Source organism: Sitophilus oryzae, unplaced genomic scaffold, assembly GCF_002938485.1.
Source record: "Sitophilus oryzae breed Bouriz unplaced genomic scaffold, Soryzae_2.0 scaffold_1275_pilon_pilon, whole genome shotgun sequence".
Classification (NCBI taxonomy): domain Eukaryota; kingdom Metazoa; phylum Arthropoda; class Insecta; order Coleoptera; family Curculionidae; genus Sitophilus; species Sitophilus oryzae.
The window spans coordinates 50,493-74,577 of record NW_022145921.1 but is presented as its reverse complement, the minus strand read 5'-3'; the positions used below and the strand labels follow the sequence as shown (position 1 = coordinate 74,577).

The 24,085-nt window shown below is 31.8% G+C and overlaps 1 protein-coding gene across 1 annotated transcript in view; it reads left to right on the top strand.

The window, feature by feature from the left end:
• The window catches only part of LOC115874411 (SCY1-like protein 2), a gene marked incomplete at its 3' end in the record, with an annotated part of 175,807 nt that overhangs the window by 121,520 nt on the left and 30,202 nt on the right, over nt 1-24,085 (top strand). The window contains exons 5-6 of the mRNA XM_030889574.1: nt 3,016-3,136; nt 3,406-3,501. Coding sequence (XP_030745434.1) covers nt 3,016-3,136; nt 3,406-3,501 — 217 coding nt within the window. The remainder of the gene's footprint in view (nt 1-3,015; nt 3,137-3,405; nt 3,502-24,085) is intronic.

Genomic DNA, 24,085 nt, shown 5'->3' with positions numbered 1-24,085 from the left:
GAAAATGACAGTCTGAATAGAATGACATAGCATATGTATATAATGTCAACTGACATTTTCGCATATGGTTTGTATGGCATTGTAACATGCGGTTCATAACGACAATTTGGCTCAAAATATCAAGTGTGTAGTACGAAATTATTCGTAAAAAAATGCTTTTCCTAAATATGGTAATGAGCCACCCTCGTTTCATTTATAAAAATTGAGGTATTATTAAAAATACGATTTGGTCATCTTTTAATCGGCCAGGACAAGACACTAAAAACATTAAACGATCAAATCTATTTTTCCAAGGCTTCCTATTTCACCAGATATTACTACAACTTTTCATTTTTAAATGACACTCTGGGTATGTTTTTACTTTATTTGATAGAAAATGAACACATATCATATGTCAACTTTTGATATTTTCGCATATGGTTTATTTGAAATTGTAACATGCGGTTCACTTCAATTTGACTCGAAATACCAAGTGTGTGGTACCAAATTATTCGTCAAAAATGCTTTTTTAAATATGGTAATGAGCCACCCTTGTTCCATTTGAAAAAATTGAGATATGATAAAAAAAGGTTTGGGCATTTTTAACCGGCTAGAACAAGATACGAAAAACATTAGACGATCAAATATATTTTTCCAAGGCTCCTTGATTAAAAATTAGTGTTTTTAAAGCAGCACTCTAGATTGAAATTTAAAATACGATTCAGAGAGTTATTTTTTTATCGAATAAAGTAAAAATATACCGAGAGTGCCATTTAAAAATCAAAAGTTGTAGTAATTTCCGGTGAAACATGAAGTGACCAAAAACAATTGAATACGTCAATCATTCCTAATTTATGTCATATACTAACATTAAAAAAGGTAGAAAAAAGACTCAAAGTCTTGGGTTTTCTACCTTTTTTAATTTAAACCAGGTCTCTTTGAGAAAAATGGGCGCCTTCTTTAAATATTATATACTAACATACCAAATCTTGTTTTTTGTCTAAAAAATAAAAAAGTTATAGGGGTGAGCCACTTTTGAGATTCACCCTGTATAAGTTCGGGAATTTTAGCATACAGTTTAGTTTACATGATAATTGTGATACAGCTGACTAATATGTGAAAAATTTCAAAATTAAAACAATGTCAGTTCCAGGGGATATTTTATCAAGGCGCTCATTCTTCTCAAAGAGACTCAAAGTGTCGGCCTCAACATTTATATTAGTCTAAACAGTGACAGGTGTTTCGCTCATACGAGCATCATAAAGCAAAGTACAGTTGAAGTCAATCCACACACATCGTTCACATTTTACATATTAAAACAACACAACAGTGTTGTTTTAATGTCTGATAATGATAATATGCCTGAATTTTAAATCTATGCAATTCTGAATATAAATAGACCAGTCGACAAGTGGTTTTAGGTGGAAATAATTAGGGGCAAGCTGCAATAACACTTATTCCCTTTTTTGCTTTGTCGAATACTCTACTAAATTTGCACGGTCTATCGATTCCGGATTTGGCCGCCATATTGGAAAATCCTGTCAAAGTATGACATTTTTATGTTTTTTTTTAAATAACTCGGTCTGGGTGGACTGTACAGAAAATTCGATTTTCGAAAAATTCGAAAGCTCTTTAAATTCTCTACAAAAAATGTCCTATTCGCCGATTTCGTGCATGAACAGGTTAACGAGATACAAGCGCTTAAATACGAAGCATATATTTTCTAGTGGTTCATTTAATATGAGAAACTGATTCTATGTAAATTTGAATAATTTGCCAGTACAAATTTATATGTTTCTGCTGCTCGTTTTCACACTACCTGGTGGTAGAGCACTCGACGCACTTTTTTTTAAGTGGTTTCCCCTATTATAGGCCTAATCCTAATATTTGTGTCTTACTTCGGAATAGTATAATGATATAATGAAACACTAAAACTAAAGGTCGCCCGAACTGGTTTGCGTAATTGACCGCACCCCGGCATCCGGCTGCCGTCTCGCGCTGTTGTCGAATAGATCAAGTATCAAATTTAACGTTAGAGCACATTAAGATGTATTTAAAAAAAATTGGCGCCGGGAGGCACGTATAGCCGCCCATACTAAAATATGTTAATAAAAAGTTGGTAGGCAGTTCTTTTAGTTTCAAAGTAAAGGAATTTTTCCAATTTTGGTCCGCGGTTATTTCCCCTATCCGCCACCTGGGGTCGCGTCCGATGGGAGTTTGGAGTTCTCCACACGGATTTTCTCAAAAACGGATTACGGAAACACGGAATATCTCAAAAACTGCAACTTTGACTGATTTTGATGTTATTACACATTTTGTTGCAAATATTATTCCTAATCTTAAATTGAAAACCGCGTTTGACTAGCTACTGTAATTTTGGAGTTACGATTTTTTAAAATGTTTAATCCCCCCCATATCCCCTTACCAAACCCCCACCCCCACCAAAATCTAATGGCCAGATTCTCGGGTGCCACAGTATTTTGTGCCAAATTTGGTTAAAATCGGTTTAGCGGTTTTTGAGTTATCGTGTTACAGACGGACAGACAGACAAACAGACAGAAACCATGAAAATATTTTGTATTTAGGTCATTTATCACCCAAATAACTCATTTAGAGTGAAATTAAAAAACTTTTTTTGCCGATCTTAATAGCCTACCACACCTGTTAGTATGGTCGGCTAATAAGCCTTGATGTTAACTGCTATAACTTTAGAACTGATAAGTTTACGAGAATCATTAATAGAACCTTTTTTGTAGAGAATTTAATTTGCTTTATTTTTGGTTACCTGCATTTTTTTCTACAATGCACCCAGACCGAGATATTTTAAAAAATCCATAAAAATGTAGTTTTTATATCGACTTTTTCAAAATGGCGGTCAAATCCGGGATTGACAGACCGTGCAAAATGAATATATCATTCAGCACATCAAAACAAAGAAAACAAAAAATAATTCAGCTTGCCTCTAATTATTTCGACCTATTAAAAACGACGTATCGACTGGCCTAAAACTAATAAATCTTATTTTCTTAATTTCAGATAACAGAAGCGTTATCGTTTTTGCATTTTTCCGGACATATCATTCATCGAAACGTTTGTCCAGGAAGTATACTGGTGACGAAACGTGGCACCTGGAAGCTGGCGGGATTAGAATTTACAGGTAACTCTATAACTATATAACTATAACAGCATCTACACTACAAAAAAGCTCTTCGAAACATGTCAAGGTCGCATTTCGTAGCCCAAATTTGACGCATTTTAATTTTTTTTTAATATTGTAAAAAATCACAACAGTGTATTTCTTTATTTCAATATAAATTATATGTATACAATATTATTATTACTAATTTAGAATAATTAATCTGACATTTTCTTTTGTAAATTAACTTCAGTGTTTCAACATTCAGTAATTTAAGTGTTGTATTTTAGAACGCGTGAACGATGTAGATGGCGTTGAACCAGTTCCATGTCAACCGTGGACATCCCGACTGTCAAAAATGGCTCAACCAAATTTGGACTATACAGGTAAGTTCCGATAATATTCTTAAATATATAGAAATTTGTGAATTGGACTTGGTTTTTCAATTTTTAATTTAGAAAACAAATATGATGTTCGTATATTTTATTACTAAATTACAGGATAACTTCAATAGTCCGGACACATTTTAGAATAATTTTAGAAAAAAAAAATTAAAATAATGTAACTTATTTTATTAGCTTCTGTATTTCTATCTAAGCTTATTAATTTAGAAAAAATTAACATTCCTTTTTTTTTGATGTTTTACAATTTATGAATATTTTTTACAAATGTCTTGGTTTTCTTCTTCTTGTTTTATGACGGCTCTGCTACAAGGCAATCGCCGGCTCAATTTGAGAGTGACCAAGATGTTGAGTGGCTGTAAACCATATAAAGGCCATTGATTCTTACCTGATTAAATGTATAATGAGTAAATTTTAATATAACTAACTTCTATGAAGGTAACCTGTGACTATAAAATGTTATTATTATTATTTATTAAATATATATATAAATGAAGTGCTGAAAGGAAGATTATATCACAAACAAACGCAATAAGGTAGAGGTCACACAAACAGAGTTGTAGAAAGTTGAGCATTATAATTTAATTCTATTAATGTTTAAAATTATCATAATGGTTTGTATTAATTTTTCACTTGGCTTTGACAAAACTGTAAATATTGAAAGTGGGGTAGGAAAATTCATTTCAATAATTTTTTTATATAAATCCAAATTAAACAAAAAATTTATAGGACATTCTAAAAAGATATGATTTAGCTGTTCAACAGAGCCACACTCGCAGTATGGATGTTCCGCATCAAGCGTCAAAAAATGTCATTTTATGGTAAAACAACGTGTACCAAATTTAGTGATTTTCGTCCAACAGGGCCCTGAGATATTTAAAAAAAACTCTTTAGGGGCGAAATTTAGGGGGCTGTAAATCCGAAAAGGGGGGCCACTGGCCAGAAATAAAAAATACGGGTCACCTATTTTTTTTCAAGAACCTATGACCAAATTTTGTTGCATTAATTTCCGGACACCCTGTATATACTGGAAATTTTTAAACCATATATATTTGTTTTATATTTCTTTTTTCGTAGCTCTGTTAGGTTGGAAACAAAACTCTTGCTTTTTTATTTATAACAAAATGCTCGTAAAAATTATACCGCAAACATCGAAAATATCTTTACATATCGTAAAATGCAAAACATTTATGATCAAACAGGGTCAACAGATATAATTTCCTATAAGAATTGATATTGTTACTTAAAAATTCTGTTTTATGTTAAAACGTATTAAAAAAGTTATTGGATGTTTTGGAAATATAAATCGATTTAGAGCTAATTGAGTAAATATTGCAATCTGAAGCGAGTAATAACACCAAAATATTCAAGTGACTGAACTATTTCGACAGATCAAAAATCGTAAACATATTTGGGAATTAAAACTACAGCAGAATAGCTTTTAAAGCGTTTAGAACAGTTTTCGAAAAAAGAGGCGATTTTATTTTTTCAATTTTTATTTTCAGAAATAATGAAACAGAACATGGCATTGAAGTTTTTCATTTCGATTTTAGAACAAAGAATAATTTTTTCCAAAATAATTACGATTATTTCTCTCATCGTGAAATGGACCAATCAGCATAATTTTTCGAATAAATTTTGTTTAGATAAGTGATTAAATCCCAAGACCAGTTTAACCGCGATTATTTTTTCGGCTTCCTTTTGGATTTTCTTTTTGTCGTTTATCACTAATTCTGAGAGATGTTGGCAACAGTTCATTTAAAAACATTGATTTACAATTCATATGTATGACTTAATAACGATTTTAATCGGTGAAAACCCCTTATTAGATATTATTTTGAACAAATAAGTGGAGAAAAATACGTCAGAATTTGATATGTTGACATGCGAAACGGTCCTCGATGCATTGTTGGGATGCGTAACCAAGGTAGCAGAAGCACAAACCATAGATAAAAGAAAATAATATACTATTAAGATAGATATGAAACTTAATAGTAAAATTTTGGGTCAAAGCGCCCCTCCGTGTTTTTAGTAGAGACTACGTTTAACCCAGCGCCTTCGCTTTTTCTGCTGCAAATGTTTTTTATGTTTATATTTGAATTCAAAGGATTTATTTTTAAAGTTACACTGATATCAGAGTAACTTTAATAAAACATAAGAAAATATATATATATATATATATATATATATATATATATATATATATATATATATATATATATATATATATATATATATATATATATATATATATATATATATATATATATATATATATATATATATATATATATATATATATATATATATATATATATATATATATATATATATATATATATATATATATTATATATATATATATATATATATATATATATATATATATATATATATATATATATATATATATATATATATATATATTTTACAATTTATTTTTTTATTTATTTTACAGAGTTTCATGTAATTGATCGTAAGTCCACTGGCTGTCTAATGAATAGACCTAGATTTATAGATTTTAAAGCGAACGAAAAAAAAATCAAACAACGAATACATACCGTATATTTTCCTTTTATCTAAGATACATACCTTATCGTCTTTTGGAAACCCGTACATTTTTGCAGTTTTGTTAGTTTCTTTGCAAGATGCAACACAACATGAAAACACCATTTTTACAGTTAATAAATAATAAAACTATTTCTGACTATCATATTTAAAATTTAGATAGATAGAAAATTAAAAAACAAACGAGTATTTGCAAACGCAGGCCCAAATTCAATAAAAATCAAAATTTTTTCTGCGAAAATCAGGCTTTTTTCACTGACATGGTATTTTTTTTATTTATCAGCAGTCATTGTGAAGTTGACAATATATAGGGTGTTTTCGAATTAGTCTAAAAAATTATGGTGTGATTCCTCATGTGTTCTTAAAACAATTTTTATATAACAATTGGGTCTAAAGTACTTCCTTTCTGATCTACAGGGTGTTAAAAATTAAAAAAAATCGATTTTTTTGCTTAACATAAATGGTACACCACTGCTTTTTTAAAGAAAATATATTTTTTTCTTGACTGGCCATCCTTTTTCAACAAAATTGATCTTTTGCGTTTTTCTTGTTCATCAAACGGTTGTCGAGAAAAAAATAAATATACTTATTAAGAGCCCGCCTTAATTCGTTTTCTAACGATTTTTTAATTTTTAGATTAATTAGGAAACACCCTGTATATGCATATCACAGGCAACCAAATAAACTAGTAACCTCTAAAAATTATTTTTCCTACCACTAGCGACATACCGTGCTTTTAGTGTGTACTAAATTATTTTATCAAAATTTCACCATATAAGTTTCCAGGCAATGGCACAAACGTTACTTACGAGACGTCATTTTGAAACGTCTTTAAATTTTATTTGCCGCTGTGGTGAAAATGAATTCACGGTTTAGTAGATGTTGTCCGAAAATGTTAAATTTTATAGTTAATAAAATTCTTATAGTTATTTGCTTCATCCTAAGTCATTCGCTTCATTTTTAAGTCATTCAGGAAATAATCTAGCCGAATATTACTCAACCTATAAATTTAATTGATTAAACTACCCAAATAATTTTTTGCATGATTTTGCTTTTTAGAAAATAGTTTCATGCACAATAATTTTAGAATAAAAACCCTCGACCGCTTCGGGGTCTCCTGTTTTTATTAAATTATTTTGCCATTCAACTATTTTCCAAGCAAAATCACGCGTAAAATATATTTGAATAGTTTAATCGATTAAATTTATATATTTCTCGTGATATAATATATGAAGATATACCTACCGGGTGTTTCCCAAAAGTGACTCACCCTTATAAATTTTGTTATTTTTTCAGATAAATTAACGAGATTTGGTATGTTAGTATAAGACATAAATCAGGATTGATTGACGTATTCAATTTTTCACTTTCTGTTTCAGTCCGGAAACGACTACAACTTTTGATTTTTAAATTACAGACTCGGTATTTTTTTACTTTGCTGCCCGCTTCGCTATCCACAAACATTTAGAACGATATATTTCTTTATACAGAGAAGACCAGGCTACAAGTAACATAGCAAATTGCCGGACGAATTTACGTTTACCCGATTTGCGTTCGTACTCGAGATTCACTGCCGGCTAGTCGGCTGGTCAGGCAGTGCGGAGTTGCAGTTGTGGTTGGACGGGTCGGTTGTGACAGACTAGGAATACGACGCGAGGAGTGCCAAGTATTTATTATTTTCATTTTAAGTGTTTACCTTTACTTAAGGTAACATTTAAAATAGAAATACTTAAATATTTATTATTTGAGTGTGTTTACAAGCCAAAACTAAAACTAAATAAATTCTCTAAACCCAAAAAAAACTAAAATATTACTCTAAATAAGAAAAAGTTATAACAAGTGTTCAAAAAGACCACCTTCTTGTGCTGGACAGAAGCATAGGCGGTCGTAAAATCCCCGTCTGACATTAGCTAACATATTAGGGCTAATAGTTTGGAAAGCCTCTCGTATAGCTAAAGCTACTCGAAGCTCATCCAGATTATTAGCCCTATTATGACCATACACTTTGGATTTTACATAACCCCACAAAAATAAATCATTGGGAGAAAGATCTGGTGATCTAGCGGGCTACAAAATAGTTCCATTTCCACTAATTAAACGGTTGGGAAAAGTATTGTTCAAATATTCCTGAACAATACGGGCATTGTGGGCAGGGCAACCATCTTGTTGAAACCAGACATGTGTGTTTTATATTGTGGAATATTTCTCCCAATAACTCACGAATTCTAGGACAATCTGCTGCCGTAACAAGTCCAAATACTTTGCAACAGTTAAATTACCCTCTATAAAAAATGGACCAATCATGTGCTCCCCTACAAAACCACCCCAAACATTTAGCTTTTGAGGATATTGCGTGCGAACCTCAAAATATCTGTGCAAATTTTCCTGAGATGAATATCGTACTTGTGTAGGGTTATGACGACTCAATAAAGGAAAACTTGATTCGTCGGTGAAAACTATACGCCGAATAAAGTTTTTATCTAAATTGGCCTTTTCCATTACATATTCACAAAACGCCGTACGCCGAAATTGGTCTTCCTGGAAAATTTCTTGAGTTTTGCGCGCTTTATACGATCGGTATCCATTCTTTTTAAGGACTCTTTTAACCGTCCTAGGTGAAGAATCTGTTACCTCAGCAATTTGATTACTTGAAAACGTGGGATTTTGATCCGCGTTAGCACAAATATTATTGAATATTTGAAAAATTTGAAAAAATACATTTAAAAGACATTATAGGTACTTTGAATAAGAAGACTAAGGAAGGAGCATAATGCTATCCATGTATTCATGCATGGTGGGCGGAAAAAGCACCATAAAAGCACTCTAGGGTGGGGATTCTTGACAGTTCTGTTTGACGATTCATTTGACACATTTGAATTTGATTTGAAATTTTGTGGATTTGTCAGTCTTTACGAAGCTTATTTTATGTTATTTATTATTTATTCTACTACTGATAGTTGTATAAAGGTAGTAAATCTAGATGGAAATTGTGGCAGAACTTAAATTAACAGTGACACTATCGCAATTTATCGAAAAAGACTCTAAAATAGTTGGTTGTGTAGCGTGCGGTAGATCTCGGCAAAAATCGAGTGAAATAATGTAACAACTTTTCGCTAGTAAGTGACTATATAATATACATACGTGTAGTAAACCGATCATTTATGAAATTCACTTAAATTAACTAATTATATATTTTTTCTTGCATTTTTGCTTTTATTTACTACTTGTCAAAGATTAGATGTCAAAGAATTTAGATACGTCAATTTGACCTACCTGCTTCAGTAGTGATGTTTATGGTTATAAATAATTATTATAACTTATCTATTTTTATTAGAATTTTATATTTTTATTACAATTTTGATAACTACCAACATTTATTCACAACGTAAAATAAAAAAGAAATATTGAGTCTACCCCACGTCTAACCTACATCATAGTTTTACATTTTTTAAATAAAATTAGAACGGCACTGATAAACCGGAATTTAAGTCCGCCATATTTGAGGCACATCGCGGTGGACCTAAAATTTTTGATATGCTCCTTCCTTAGTCTTCTTATTCAAAGACATTATATGTACTTTATAGGCAACCAAATAAATTTAGTAACCTCTAAAAATTATTTTTCCTAGCACTGGCGACAGGCCGTGTCCTTAGTTAATACTAAATTATTTTTGTCAAAATTTGACCATATAAGTTTCCAGTAACATAGGTATTACCTTGAAAATTGGGATACTCTTCAACGATATTTCAGGTAAAAAGCACTTGGACCCATTAAAAACTGTTATTAAAATCATTAGACCAAAAATACATCATTAATGCGTTAATACTCGTAGAATTCTTAAACTGTTCCGCGTATTTTACACTTTTCTGTCTTTCTCATAATTTAACCATATAAATTTTAAGATTCCAATAACTCCAACTATTCAAATCTCAAGTAAGAACATATATTTTTACCAAAAGGGCATGTATAAAGTTTCCGTTCACATGTGGTTGAAAACATACGCTAACTTAATGAATCGTAAAGTTTATGAAATTGCGCTATTATTTTTACTGTTGAACTTTTACGATATGAAAGGCAGCTATCAAACCTGACGGAAATATAATAAAGACAACTTTATCGACAAAACCAGAGTTGTGTAAAAGCAGACTAACTGGGTCTTATCTTTAATACCTCAAATGCAATTTTCTACAGCTTTTCTACAGCATGGTATGGTTTATATCGCAAGTGAGAAATTTCTATTGAATAAAAAACATTATGTGTGCACTACATGTGCATATTTGAAGTGAAACTTACCTATAGCTATTAAATTGAAAGATTTGAAGGACATGTTTGAAAAAGTGTTGTTATTGGTAGTATAGTTAAGTGTATTTTATTAGTAGATGCACTTTCAAAAATTTTGTATTAAAATGACTATATGTCGGTCTGTCCGTCTGAGCACTGCATTTGCCGAATTTGGTTCCAATCGACCCATAATTAATAAAAATCCTGATTATTTCGTCTATTTAGAGGCATCAGTTCAAAACGTCGAGGGCGACATTCTGTAGCCCGTCCCCAATTATGCCGAAATTGATCTACATTTTTTTTCAATATCAAATTCTTAGTCTCACCATGATGAAGATGTAAACGAAACGTCGTGTCCAACTTTGCAGGGGCCGTGTGCACCATATACTAATAAATAATAGTTTATTGTCTAACAGGATATCCCAAATTAAAGACAATTGTGTACACTAAAAATTCAGAACATTCATGATAAATGAAGCTAACATAAGCACAAATCAACAATAAAAGTACAATGCAAAATATAACAAATCTATACGTAATCTTAAAAAAATAACACCTAGTATAAATTTAAAAGTGAAAGTAAAACTCTAATTCTAACGAACTACAATAAAAAATATCAAAAAATGCTAGGATTCTTCATTTGCCGGACCAAAACATTCCTGAATTGACGCAGCGAGTCGCCAAATATACCAACAGATGCCTGGCATCTGTTGTTATATTTTCTTTTCTCAACATCATTGATATCAGTACAGGCCGGTAGAGGGGTGCCTTACCGGCTAAACAAGTCCTGACGTTGGACAGGTAGAACGTGTTTTGATTTCTAGTACGGACGAGCGGAGCTGAAAAGTTCAGCCGAGCTACTAGCGAAGCGCAGTCCGCATGACCGTTACAAAGTTTATAAAGGAACGATAAAGAGTGAAGTCTATGAGTTTGCTCAATAGATAAAATATCAAACCTTTGCAACAGCTATACGTGGTTATAACCACACTCTGGGAAAACACCATCCAGTTTGAACGAGAGATATTTTAGGAATTTACGCTGAACATTTTCTAATCTCCGGATATGGACCTGGTGAATTGGTGACCAAATTTGAGAGGCATAATTGATTTTTGATTTCACAAGGCTCATGTATAATGCCGTTAGACATAATGGGTTATTGAAACCTTCTGTGGATCTCAGAAGAAATCCTAAAGATTTAAGAGTGCCACGGGGTACTTTATCAATATGTATGTTAAAAGTCAGTTTCTTATCCAAGTAAACACCCAAGTCCTTAACATGCTTACAATTTTCCAGGATTGCGCTATTTATGGTATAGGGGTGGTCAAGTTCAATACGTTTCAGAGAGTAGGACATTTTTTACATTTAGAGGTGTTTAAAGCAAGTCGATTTTTCACGCACCAATTAGAGATATAATATCAAGATCGGCCTGCAGACGGATGCAGTCAACCTTACACCGGACGACACTAAAAATCTTCAGATCATCTTCAAATAATATCACATACTAGAGATAGATTGAACATTGATATAAAAAAATGGGTCTGTCATTTAGAGCCACCTGGTGATCCGGAAGAAACTAATGGAGAGTTTTGGCATAACCACCGTTTTTTTTTATTTAACAAATAAATTATAATATAGTAAAAATATTATAGACTACTAATTAACTGTTACTAAACATACTATATATTACCAACTATATACTTATTTATTTATAATTAAACTATTCTTTTATTTGGTTCATAAATTTATACTTTAATAAAAAAGTTTAGTAGTTTAGTATCTAACACGAAAATGATGATCGACTGTATATATCAGAATGAACAAAATAATAAAATACAAACTATAAACACAAATCACTGAAATCACCAAACTTTCCGACAAATCAGGAATATCTGAATCAATAATTATTTAAATAATGATTTAAAAAAACTTGACGCATTACTAACATTTTGGCAACTAGACAAAAACTAGACCATAGACAATAATCAACAGAGGGACTGTCATGTCATCCTCATAAATAAATTAGAAACATGAACTTTGATATATTTTGCGCCGTCTGGCGATGCGGAAGAAACTAAATTTGTAGTTCTATAAAATCACCATGAGTGTCTAGGGCCTGGTGTGCACCGTCGCGCACATAGGATCGGACAACACCAGACAGTTAGTTTTGACTGATCTTACGTCAAAACTAACTGACACAGTGACACGAATCGTACACGGTTAAGTTGGCCTTGGTTCAATCTATCGACATACCAAATTTTATTTAAATCGGACGATTTTTTTTCTAAGCCGTAGCATGTCCTTACCACTTTTCCTTGAACCTTTTGTGTCGCGTGTCTTGTCACGGCCTTGAATTTTTGCTCCCAGCGCGCGTAAAGAAGTTGTGCTTGACCAATTGAAAAGTAGTTTTATTAATCTATGTGGTGATTATTGACTGGGCATCCTCAGTAAAGTTAGTAGATATATTTAAATCTAGATATATTTATATCTTAAGTTTCAGTTTATTCTTGGTTTGAGGTCAGGTGTAAATAAATATTTTCGAGATTTAATCCATTAATTATTATTTATTGATAAAAACAAAGTAATTTAATTGACTTTTCGAACCTTAAGTTGGTTATTTTCAAAATGAGTAGGTAACTTGACTCTTCGTATTAAATAATATCTTCTAATTATTGTTTCATGCTGAACGTAGATTTGTTAATTATTGTTAAAACTTATTCTAATATTTTTAAAAGTCAATAGAACATACACACACAGAAAACATATATATGCAAGTACATCACAAAAATATTAAACGATTTTTAAATAACCCGAATGTCGGCTATTCCAGCAAGACTAGGAATATTAAACTCTTCCAGTTTATTTAATATTAAAATGTTTATCCTTATGTGGCGGATTCATCTCTCCAAAAAATCCTATATGGGTATTTCACCAACTGCAAGAAAATCTACAAAATAAAATAGTTATTTTTTGTAAACACTTCTGCGTTAATATCCTACGGAAACTATTTTTATTAAAAAAATTAATTATTTATTTAAATATATTTTTCAAAATATATTATATATTATTCTCACTTATTTAACAAATCTATTATGCGAAAGTAAACTCGTTTTGTCTTACATTAACGATATTGAGCAATTAACTAATCACAGGTAAATATTTGGATTATTCCATCATCTAACAAATTTAAATTGATGCCATCATCCAGTAACCAAGCGAAATATAAATAACTTCACCTGACCCTTTCCAATCTCGACCTAAACCCTCCTCAATTAAGGAAGATCCAGGGTCGTATCTATTAAACTTATATAAGCAAGGTACATGTTTAATGAAAATCGATGTAAATTATTTAGATGGAGACCCTACAGTTTCGACGCATATAGCTAAAATTATTCTTCAACGTATAGAAATGTGATGAGACATATTTATTTATGCCATATACCTACATATATTTATATTATTTATTGTATAGGTAGGAGCAAGGACTGTATATATTCTAAAGGACTGTTCGATCGCGTCAAATCGCCGCTGTCGTAGTCGCCGTGGATTGCTACGTCACGCGCTGACCAGCGCTCCACAGTGCCCGTTATTCTAGCGGGACAAATTCTCAAGAGCAATGTTTGGGACTTAAAATCTAAGAACGTAGCAAATGGTCTAATATATAACAACTATAGGGTTAAATTTATTTATTTATTAACAACTTAATTTATTAATAAATAAGTACAAGATAATAAAACTATGATATTATTCGTACATGACACACAAAAACCGTATTGTAAACTATTGCCAAATACATAAAATTATGATATCAAAAAACTCTTTAGCAGTTTTTTTTTAATTAATTTGTAATCTTGTGACACCCTCTATAATTTATTTTAAAAAAATATATTTTATTTTGAAAATAATAAATAAGATAAATATTTTAATTTTAACACTCGGTAATTGTAAATTCATATATAGTAAGTATCTAAGACAATTTTTTAAACTCAGTGCCTTTTGATGGAGTTGTTTTGTTTTTATACTATCCGATTGAAATTAATCTTTTTGGGTATTCACCTGTTAAGCTTGAACTCCCTGAGACTGTGACTACCTGTGTTGGTAACTATTGGTAACTCAAAAGATCTACATCATTCAATATATCGATATTTGGAAAAAAGTGAAAGTTTGATATCTGCAGAACAAAGGCACGAAGGATTTTAACAAATAATATACGTACAGTAGAAAAGTGCATACCTTTGGCAATCTTCAACATAATTTGGCTTTCTAATAAAATGTATAAGCGCTTGTAAATATTTTGTTTTCGTATGATCTCTGCCTTGCTGAGCAGAAAACGACTAAATTTGGTTGATAAAAATGTATCGAAATACAAAGAATATTCATGCATTATTGTATCAATTAGAATGTCTACTATTTATTTTTATCAGTACACATTTTTTGGCTTATTTCTAACCAAACGCTTTTGTCCCGCTAAATTTATCTTCCAACGCACTGTGCGCTCGTCCGTCAAATGCAGAAATAACTGTCACTGTCTAAAATCTTTAGCGCCAACTTCAACTCGGTCAGTAGATGACGTAAAAAAACTGACGGTGCAGGAAGATAGGAATCGAACTATCCTTATCTCTATAGTATCCTTGAGGTAGGAGTACATTAATGGTTTTGATCCGAAATAAAATAGCAATATACAGGATGGTCCGAACTGTGTTCCGGAAACATCGGCAGCTAATTCTGCAGATAAAAATAAGTAAAAAAGTTCGTATAAATGTATGTCCTAAAATGCTTAGTTTCGGAGATACAGGGTGTAGGAGTTTCATTTATATTTCGATTTTTTCCAAATAATTTCTGAAGTAACGTCAATATTTGGATGAAAATTGGTGTCGGGAAGTTTTTTGACATGAGAAATTTGATTTTGATGTCAGTATGACTCCTACTAGTAGAGGGCGCCACCTACATATTTTTTAACTGGTTTGAAGAGAAATAACTTTTCGTCCTTACCTGTATAAAACTACTAAGTAAAAAAATATTACTTCAGAAATTATTTAGAAAAAATCGAAATAAAAATGAAATTTCTACACCCTGTATCTCTGAAAGTAAGCATTTTAGGACATACATTTATACGTTTTTTTTTACTTCTTCTTATCTGCATAATATGCTGCCGAAGTTTCCGGAATACAATTCGGACCACCCTGTATATATGCTATGTATATTTGGGGCAACTAATACACAGTTGGTGATCTCTACTACCAGAAATCAACCGAAGAATGAAGTTAGCATGGAGTCCTTATGGAAGAAACTCAGTCATATTTAAATCCAGAATGCTACTTTATCTAAAGAAGAAAACATTTGACCAATGTGTACTATATACCAATCATTACCTATAATATGTATGCTAAACCTGAACACTTAAAACCGACATTATAATTAAATACAGGTGGCACAACGCTCAATGGAACGAAATATGCTAGGAATAGCCAAGAAAGATCGTAAAAGAATAGAGTGGATACGACAAAAGATTCAGATTCACTTTTTTTTTCAAAAATTTTAAATATTACAGAATGTGTTCCAGGAAATATTAATTTATAAAGTTAATCATGCCTTAGTTTAGACTACATGAAAAAGCTATTTCTGCAGTAGAAACTTTTGTTATATATGTGCACAATACACTTCTATTATTTATGTATACTATATGTGTACAATGTGTACTAAAAGTCATGACCTATACATGCGAAACCTGGACTCAAAACGGACATTATAACGAAACTGTAGGCCGCACAACGGCTCAATGAAACAAAATATGCTGAAAATAACCAAGAGACCCAGGTAATAGAATCCACAGAATCAAATTCCTCAAGTGGCAAAGGGGGACACCTGGCAAGAAGGACGGAAAACAGATGGATACAAAAATTACAGCATGGAACCCACGAGGATTTGAGGACTTAACAGACCTAGAGGAAGACCAAAAATGAGATGGGACCATGATATTAAGAACTTAACTGAGACAACTTGGGTCCGCATAGCCAACTGTAACGTTTTTAGTTCGTTACATGTCTTTTTTATATATAATATATGATGTCTGGCCTATCATCACCGGATTCCGTATCGTTCATGCCTGATAATTTATTTGGCACGCTTGGCGTAATTTTTACGTTCCCTAGTCGCCAACCCTGCTATCGTTTCACTGTTCTGTGGAGGCGCGCGCTGTCAAGATCCTTGTTATATGTCAAGGCGCCTCTCTGCGTTTTAACCTCACTCTGTTTTTGGCCGGTTTGCGGCACGGTTGCAAATCCTGCTTTTAGAAATGGCAATTTAAATCTTACTGCAAAATCTGAATCAGCTGCCATTTCGAAGCTACAGGTAAAGATGAGTTATTATCTTTTATAGATTCGATATTATTATTGAATATTTTTAGGGTAGGTTTTAGGTTTTGGATTGACCCACCTTAACTCGTATTTGTATTTTGCTGACACGTTGGTCTACTTTTGCTGTTGTCCTCCAGAATGTTAAATGGAAGGACAGTTCTTTTGTTTTTTATTGAGCCCTCGGAAGTGTTTCGAGGTAGGTTTATTTTGTTTATTAGACCTTGTTTGGTTTTTTAAACAAGAGTTTCGTATTTTTAGGGTACCAAGGTACGGGTAGTGTTCCCCTGTGCCGTTATCTTATGGACGGACTGTGTCCAAGGTTATGGTCCAAGTTACGGACATTATCCAAGGTCCTAGTAGTGTTCCAAGGTACGGGTAGTGTCCCCATATTGCCACAGTATGGATACAGCGTAAGCCCCATGCTGCTTCGCTCCCATTTCTAAGCCTAGTCAGTAGCTACGGCTGTATTGATTCATAGTGTCCTCATTCTGGCCCCTTTTGTTGTTTTGGCCAACAGGATCGCCGACAGACAGTACAGAGATATGAGCCCACCTCACGCGGCTACTCTTCGAAACAGGATTGCCACAAGAACAGCTAAGTGTAGATTTATGTTCTGGTTTTCAGTCGATTTTCAGTCTTAACTTAATAACGTACATTTCAAATAATATCGTACAGACTATATTTAGTGGTTAGATTATTAAGAACATTTATGTCGATTTAGTAGTTACAATATGATTTAGATTTTAGGTTCCATTACATTACGCCTTGTAATAGTATTACTTTTGATAGATATTATTATTGCACTAACATCATATAAAATATATCAAATTAATTAAAGTAATGCTACATTTCATACATTCTCTTAAACTTTACATGTCTTGTATTTTATCATAGTTGTTTTCAAAGATGTTTAGTACAATTCCTAACACCACTTTCGTTAACATATAACCACTATAATAATTATTAAAATTGTACAATGCTATTTACCATCACAGTCCATCATGAATAAATATAGCCATTAGTTTTAAGTAATATACAACTGTGTTTTCTTTCTCTGTACATGCCTGGCGCCCAATATCTATATTTTTTTGTTTATTGTTATTGATTAGTTTTCTCTCTAGTGAAATACCTTATCCACGACTGCTCTCCGATGAAAAGCTGTCGTTCGCAGTGGTAATGTTTTATAAAAAACGCTATAGTAGAGCTATACGCAAAAATGCTGAAAGAGAACAATGGGCCCAACTAAAAAACCAAAGAGAGTATTTAATATCTATCTTTTTAAATATCTAAGGGAGGCCATAATTAGAAATGGTTGAATAAGCTGAGAATTACCGATATGAGAAACTGAGAATTACTTTTGCCATCCATAAATTACGATCTCCACGTATTCGACATTATTGTCCAAGTTTAATAAACATGAACGTTATTTTTCATTTATAGAAAATAAGTTCAGTCGTAAAAACAAATCCGAACAGCGATAACTTCTGACTTCATTCGATAGCTACAAAATGGAGAAAATACGCGATTTATTGGCAACGTTGTGTTGCGCGATAAAACCACCATATATCCCCGCGGGCCATAAAATACATATTTCATTTTTGGATCAGAGTTCGTGATATATTAGTACACGCAGGAATTATGTATATCGTGATTTATAAGTTGTAACAATGTTTTATTCACTGAAGCAAATAGTAATTTTATTTAGTTAAAACTTAAATTTCGGGTGCGTCTCAAAAGGGGCTCACCCCTATAACTTTTTAATTTTTTCAGATAAAAAAACGAGATTCAGTGTGTTGGTATATGACATAAATTAGGATTGATTGACGTATTCAATTGTTTTCGGTCACGTCCTGTTTCACCGGATATGAATACTTTTGATTTTTGAATGATACTCTTGGAATTTTTTTGCTTTATTCGATAGAAAATGACACCCTGAATAGAATGAGATATCATATGTCAACTTTTGACATTTTCGCATATGGTTTTTTTGAAATTGTAACATGCGGGTTCACAACGACAATTTGGCTCGAAATGCCAGATGTGTGGTACCAAATGATTTATAAAAAATGCTTTTTCCAAATATGCTAATGAGCCACCCTTGTTCCATTTGAAAAAAATGAGGTATGATTAAAAAAAGGTTTGGGCATCTTCTAACCGGCCAGGACAAGACAAGAAAAATATTAAACGGTCAAATCTATTTTTGCAAGGCTCCTTGAATAAAAAATAATGTTTTTAACACAGCACTCTAGATAATATGTAGCATATTTATAGCACTCTAGATTGAAATGTAAAATACGACTTTCTTTAACCAAAAATGTCAAAAGTTGGCATATGATATGTCATTCTACTCAGAGTGTTATTTTCCATTAAATGAAGTAAAAATATACCGAAGGTACAACTTAAAAATCCAAATTATAGTTATTTCCGGTGAAACAGAAAGTGACAAAAAACAATTGAATAGTCAATCAGTCCTAATTTATGTCATATATACTAACACACCAAATATCGTTTTTTTATTCGAATAAACAAAAAAGTTATAGGGGTGTGCCACTTTTAAGAGACGCACCCGGTATAGAAAATATTACGCATATGTCCAAAATTATTCCATATCCATAAATAGAGCATCTTTGTATTACATGTTTTGAGTTATTGTATCAATACAAACTGTATCACGTCTATTAAGGTGTGTTAATCTACATCGTCGGAGATCTTGACGAATTCCAAAATTACAATGGGCATAGAAAATGGTTGAACAAAATCAATAATAAGAAAATGTCATGTTTTCAGATGAAACACAGATTTAGTAGCGTACTCTCGACGAATCCATGTCTTGAGAGCTCTAAGACGACAAGCAAGCTTAGCTACAGCTTAGCGCGTCCCATTTCAAGGAGGTAGTGTAATGTTTTGGGCTAGGGCAATGAGAGTTGCTCGAACACCATTAGTTGTTATTGATGAAACAATAACAGGACGAGTTCACATTCAGGAGGTGTTAAACGTCATTCAGAACCTCGGAATTAGTGGAATAAATTAGTGGTTTCAATTACAATTTATACTTTTTAGTTTACCATCATAGTCGTTTAAAAAACATAATTAAAATTAATAGATTATCCTAGCAACAGCTTGCGTTAGTCAGTTGTATCCATAGAGAAAGTTCAATATTCAGCTTATAAAACAATCAACATTTGATTTCTAACCACAATTTCTCTTGACGGAAGATAATCAAAGGCCAAAATGACATTTCTCGCAAATTTTGAAGTATAATTAGTGGAAAAGTTAAAAGTTTGATAAGTTTTCCTACTAATTGAAAATGTCTACCACTAATTTTGACGTTCTGAATGCTTACATTGAAATTAAAAAAGGAACAAACTTCTCCGCTAATTGAAGCTACTAATTTATTTCACTAATTGCGAGGTTCTGAATTAAGCTTTAAATCCAATTTTGCGTTTATTTTTACGATGGCCTAATATCTAATTTACAAGATATGAACATAACAGAACATGCTTAATCAGGATATCCTAAAATCAGGAGTGAAGAAACGAAATAACTTTATATTAACTTTATGATAATTAAGAAATGCAGCTATCGAAGAATGGGAACAAATTCCACAGGCCTAGCTAGATACTTTGTTGAGTAGCATGCCAAACCATCTAAGAGACTGCATTAATGCCCGAGTAGGAAATAGAGACTATTAATTTCAATACTTTTCTTTACTCTTTGATTTTACACTTTTTTTTAGAAAACACTTTTATTACAAATTTTATTTTAATTTTTAAAGTATATAAATAAATTTTATATTATCTATTAACTTACTTGTAATAAAAGTGTTATCATCATCATAATCATTATCATTTTCAGCTTATTCAACCCTTTCCAAATATGGTGTAGTCACCCTCATATATTTAGATACTCTCTTTGTAGTTGGGCCCATTGTTGTCTATTGTTGGCTATGAGGATCCAAGTTATCTCTACTAATTTCCTTATATCATGGTCCCATATCAAGTTTGGTTCTCCTCTAGGTCTCATGATTCCTCGTGGGTACCATGCTGTAATTTTTGTGGTCCATCTGTTGTCTGTACTTCTTGCCAGGTGTCCTCATTGCCACTTGAGGGATTTGATTCTGTGGATGACATCTATTACCTGGGTCTCTTGGTTATTTTTAGCATATTTCATTTCATTGAGCCGTTGTGCGACCTACAGTTTCGTTATAATGTCCGTTTTGAGTCCAGGTTTCGCATGCATAGGTCATGACTGTTAGTACACATTGTACACATATAGTATACATACATAAAAGTGTATTGTGCACATATACAGGGTCCGGCAATAGTGCGTCGGGCATCTATGGCTCCTAGCATAAATAACTTGAGAATTTTGTATAACTTCAAACCTAAAGTATGTACCAAGATGTATTTCAGGAAAATAGTTTAACTTCTATAGGGTGGCTCAAAAAAGTGTGAGTGGATCTGGATGATTTTTTTAAATGGAACACCCTGTATATTATTGCATTTTTGGCTTCCTTTCAGATCACTTTACGTAATCCTAAGATATGAGTAAATATATTTCGATAGTTTCAGAGATATTAAAAAATAAATCAAAAATATATATTTTTCAACCTTTCTTAAAAAAATTATTAAAAATACAAGAACTGTTCTTACTCACTTTGCTATAAATGTGATAATCGTAAATCGTACAGGATGTTCAATATTCTACGCCAAACTTTCTAAAATATAAAATATGTTTTCTTTGTTTTTTTAAACGGAACACCCTGTATATTAATTTTTTTATTAGATGGAGAGCTAAAAAATGAACATTTTTTGTATTTAAAGTATTTCAAAATTTTTAATAGTTTTGCAGATACACGCAGTATTATTTCATATGGCGCTTACAAGGGTAAAATACGTGAAAAAAAATCATTGGGTTATAACCCACAAAATTCTGGATGTTGATGAATTTAGAAGTATGCTTTGGAATTAAATAAAACAAGATCTTTTTGCAAAATACTACTTATATTCTAACTTAAAGATACTAATACAATTGGCTGGCTGTGACAGTCTCGATTATATAAGGTTAGATACAATTGTAACTGGGATACTTAAATTTTCATCTGCTTCGGTTGGTTCGTTGATTGGGAGAAAGGCCTCACCCTCTTCGCTGCACTCGTCCGCTGGTGGGTAGCGTAACAGTTCGGCTAACGTTGGAGAGCTTGTGAGACTCCACCAGTCTCAGTGCGTGAGCTACTTATGGGGAGGATCAATTCTCGTATCTTCCTAGAAGATAATAAACAGCAGTATGGCTATTCGAAATAATGTTTAAGTACCCAGTTATGTGGTAGTGTTCAACAGTACCAAGTCGACTGTCTGTTGTGGCCAATAAAATGTACAATGACAGTAAATTAAAATTTAGATCAAAGGTATAGTTATTTTCCTTAACAATATTTAAATTAAATCTAATTACTACTAATAAGAATAAAAAAAATTAAAGCTAGCTTTAAAATTAAAATTAAAATTAAAATTGATCAATTTTAAAATGCAAAAGCCGAAAGGCATCAAAAACAAATTGGTATTTAACCAATAAATTGTTAGTCTTCTCTAAAAGCCAACCAATAAAAAAATTATGAATAACAGACAAAATTCTATTATCAACTTGGAAATTTAATATTAATAATTAAATTTAATAAAATTTTAATTTGATTGAATAAATTTTGAAATCTGGCTATAACAGCTTAAATGAAATTAGAATTGAGTATTGTCCAAATTATTTAAAAAAAAAATAGGCAAAGATAAAATGTATATCTCTCTCTGTCTCTCTCAAAAAAATGTAAGATCAATTTAATAAAAAAAATATCAAGACCACTACCACACTACAGGTACGATTTTATAATAAAAATTGGATAAAAAAACCGTGGTTCTATCAGACAATTATTTATTACTTTGCACATGCTAAAAAACAAAATCTAAAAAAATGCAATACGAAGAGACGATTTAAATTATAAAAAATAAATATTAATAATAAATTTACGATCTATTAAAAATTAAGGTAATCGACAGATAAGGCAAGAAAGAAAAATTAGAAAAAAAAATCTTATCTGTCGAGGAGCCCGTCCAACGAGAAAAATAACCACCACAGGGTCCAGGTATGGAGAAGCCACCCTCTGGCAAGTAAAGTTTTTAAAGGTGACAATAGTCGATAATAATGATATTATAAAAGCTTTACTTACCAAGGGCCTGCTTTTCCTGGGACATTCCTGATTGTACTCCTGCAGCAGTTGGTTCTCTCGGGACAGCCTGGCTCGGTATCGAACACCTGTCTGTGGTTTCCTGTTCCACGTTGTGGCGTCTCCGTATTTATATATAGGTAGAAAAAATAAAGAAAATAATTAGTTATATATAACTCGAAAGATAGTAGAGTAACTATCTTACGATAAGTCTAAGCACGTGCTCTTATGAAAAAAAACTGTAGCTATGTAAAAAACAAAAATAAAAAAACAATAGGTAGTTACCTACGTTTAGAAAATATATTAAGTAATGAAATAATTGCTGAAATAAATTGTTAAATAGAACCGTAGTAAAATTATCTAAAATCGTACCTTCAGCGTGCAGTCTTGAAGAAAAAAAAAAGAAAAAATCTCAAACAGAGATTGGAATAATGGCCAAATGCCCAGAGCAGAGATGAGGAAGAGAAGAAGGCAAAATTTTTAAAATTTTTAGTTTTATATTAACCATACCCCTTCTCGAAAATCTTGACATATCAGATCGAATTAAAAATAGTCATGCGTTGTTAAACTAATTCTCGATAAAAATTTCAACTACTAATAAAAATAATACTTAACGACTCCTTACATACCTTAAAAATAAAGAAAGGAAACAATTGCATCTTCAATTAGCACTGATAACAAGGAAAATTCACTTAACCTCTGTTAAAAAATAAACAAATAGAATCTCAAACAGTAGTAGGTAGGCAACCAAAAATTGCAACTTATTGTATGTATGAATTGCCCTAAAACAATCACGGTGTTTACAGTCTGCAATATTTTGTACACCGTACCATTTGGTGTAATTTGGTACTCCATGGATTCTCGTGATGGATGGTACGATCCATGAAAAGAGCAACAATTTATAATCGTTGAACAAAAACATATTAAAATCCAAATAATAAGTTTCAACTTTGCTAAGTACCATTGAGAATTATTAAGAACGATAAAAAAATATATTTTAAATTAAGTAATTATATTTGATTATTTGATTATAACAATTGATTAACGATATATATATGATAACAACAACGCAGCAACATATATATATAATAGTGTCCGCGATGGTAAATAAATAATGGATTATCCAGATTGAACGTTTATCTAATTATATAATCCG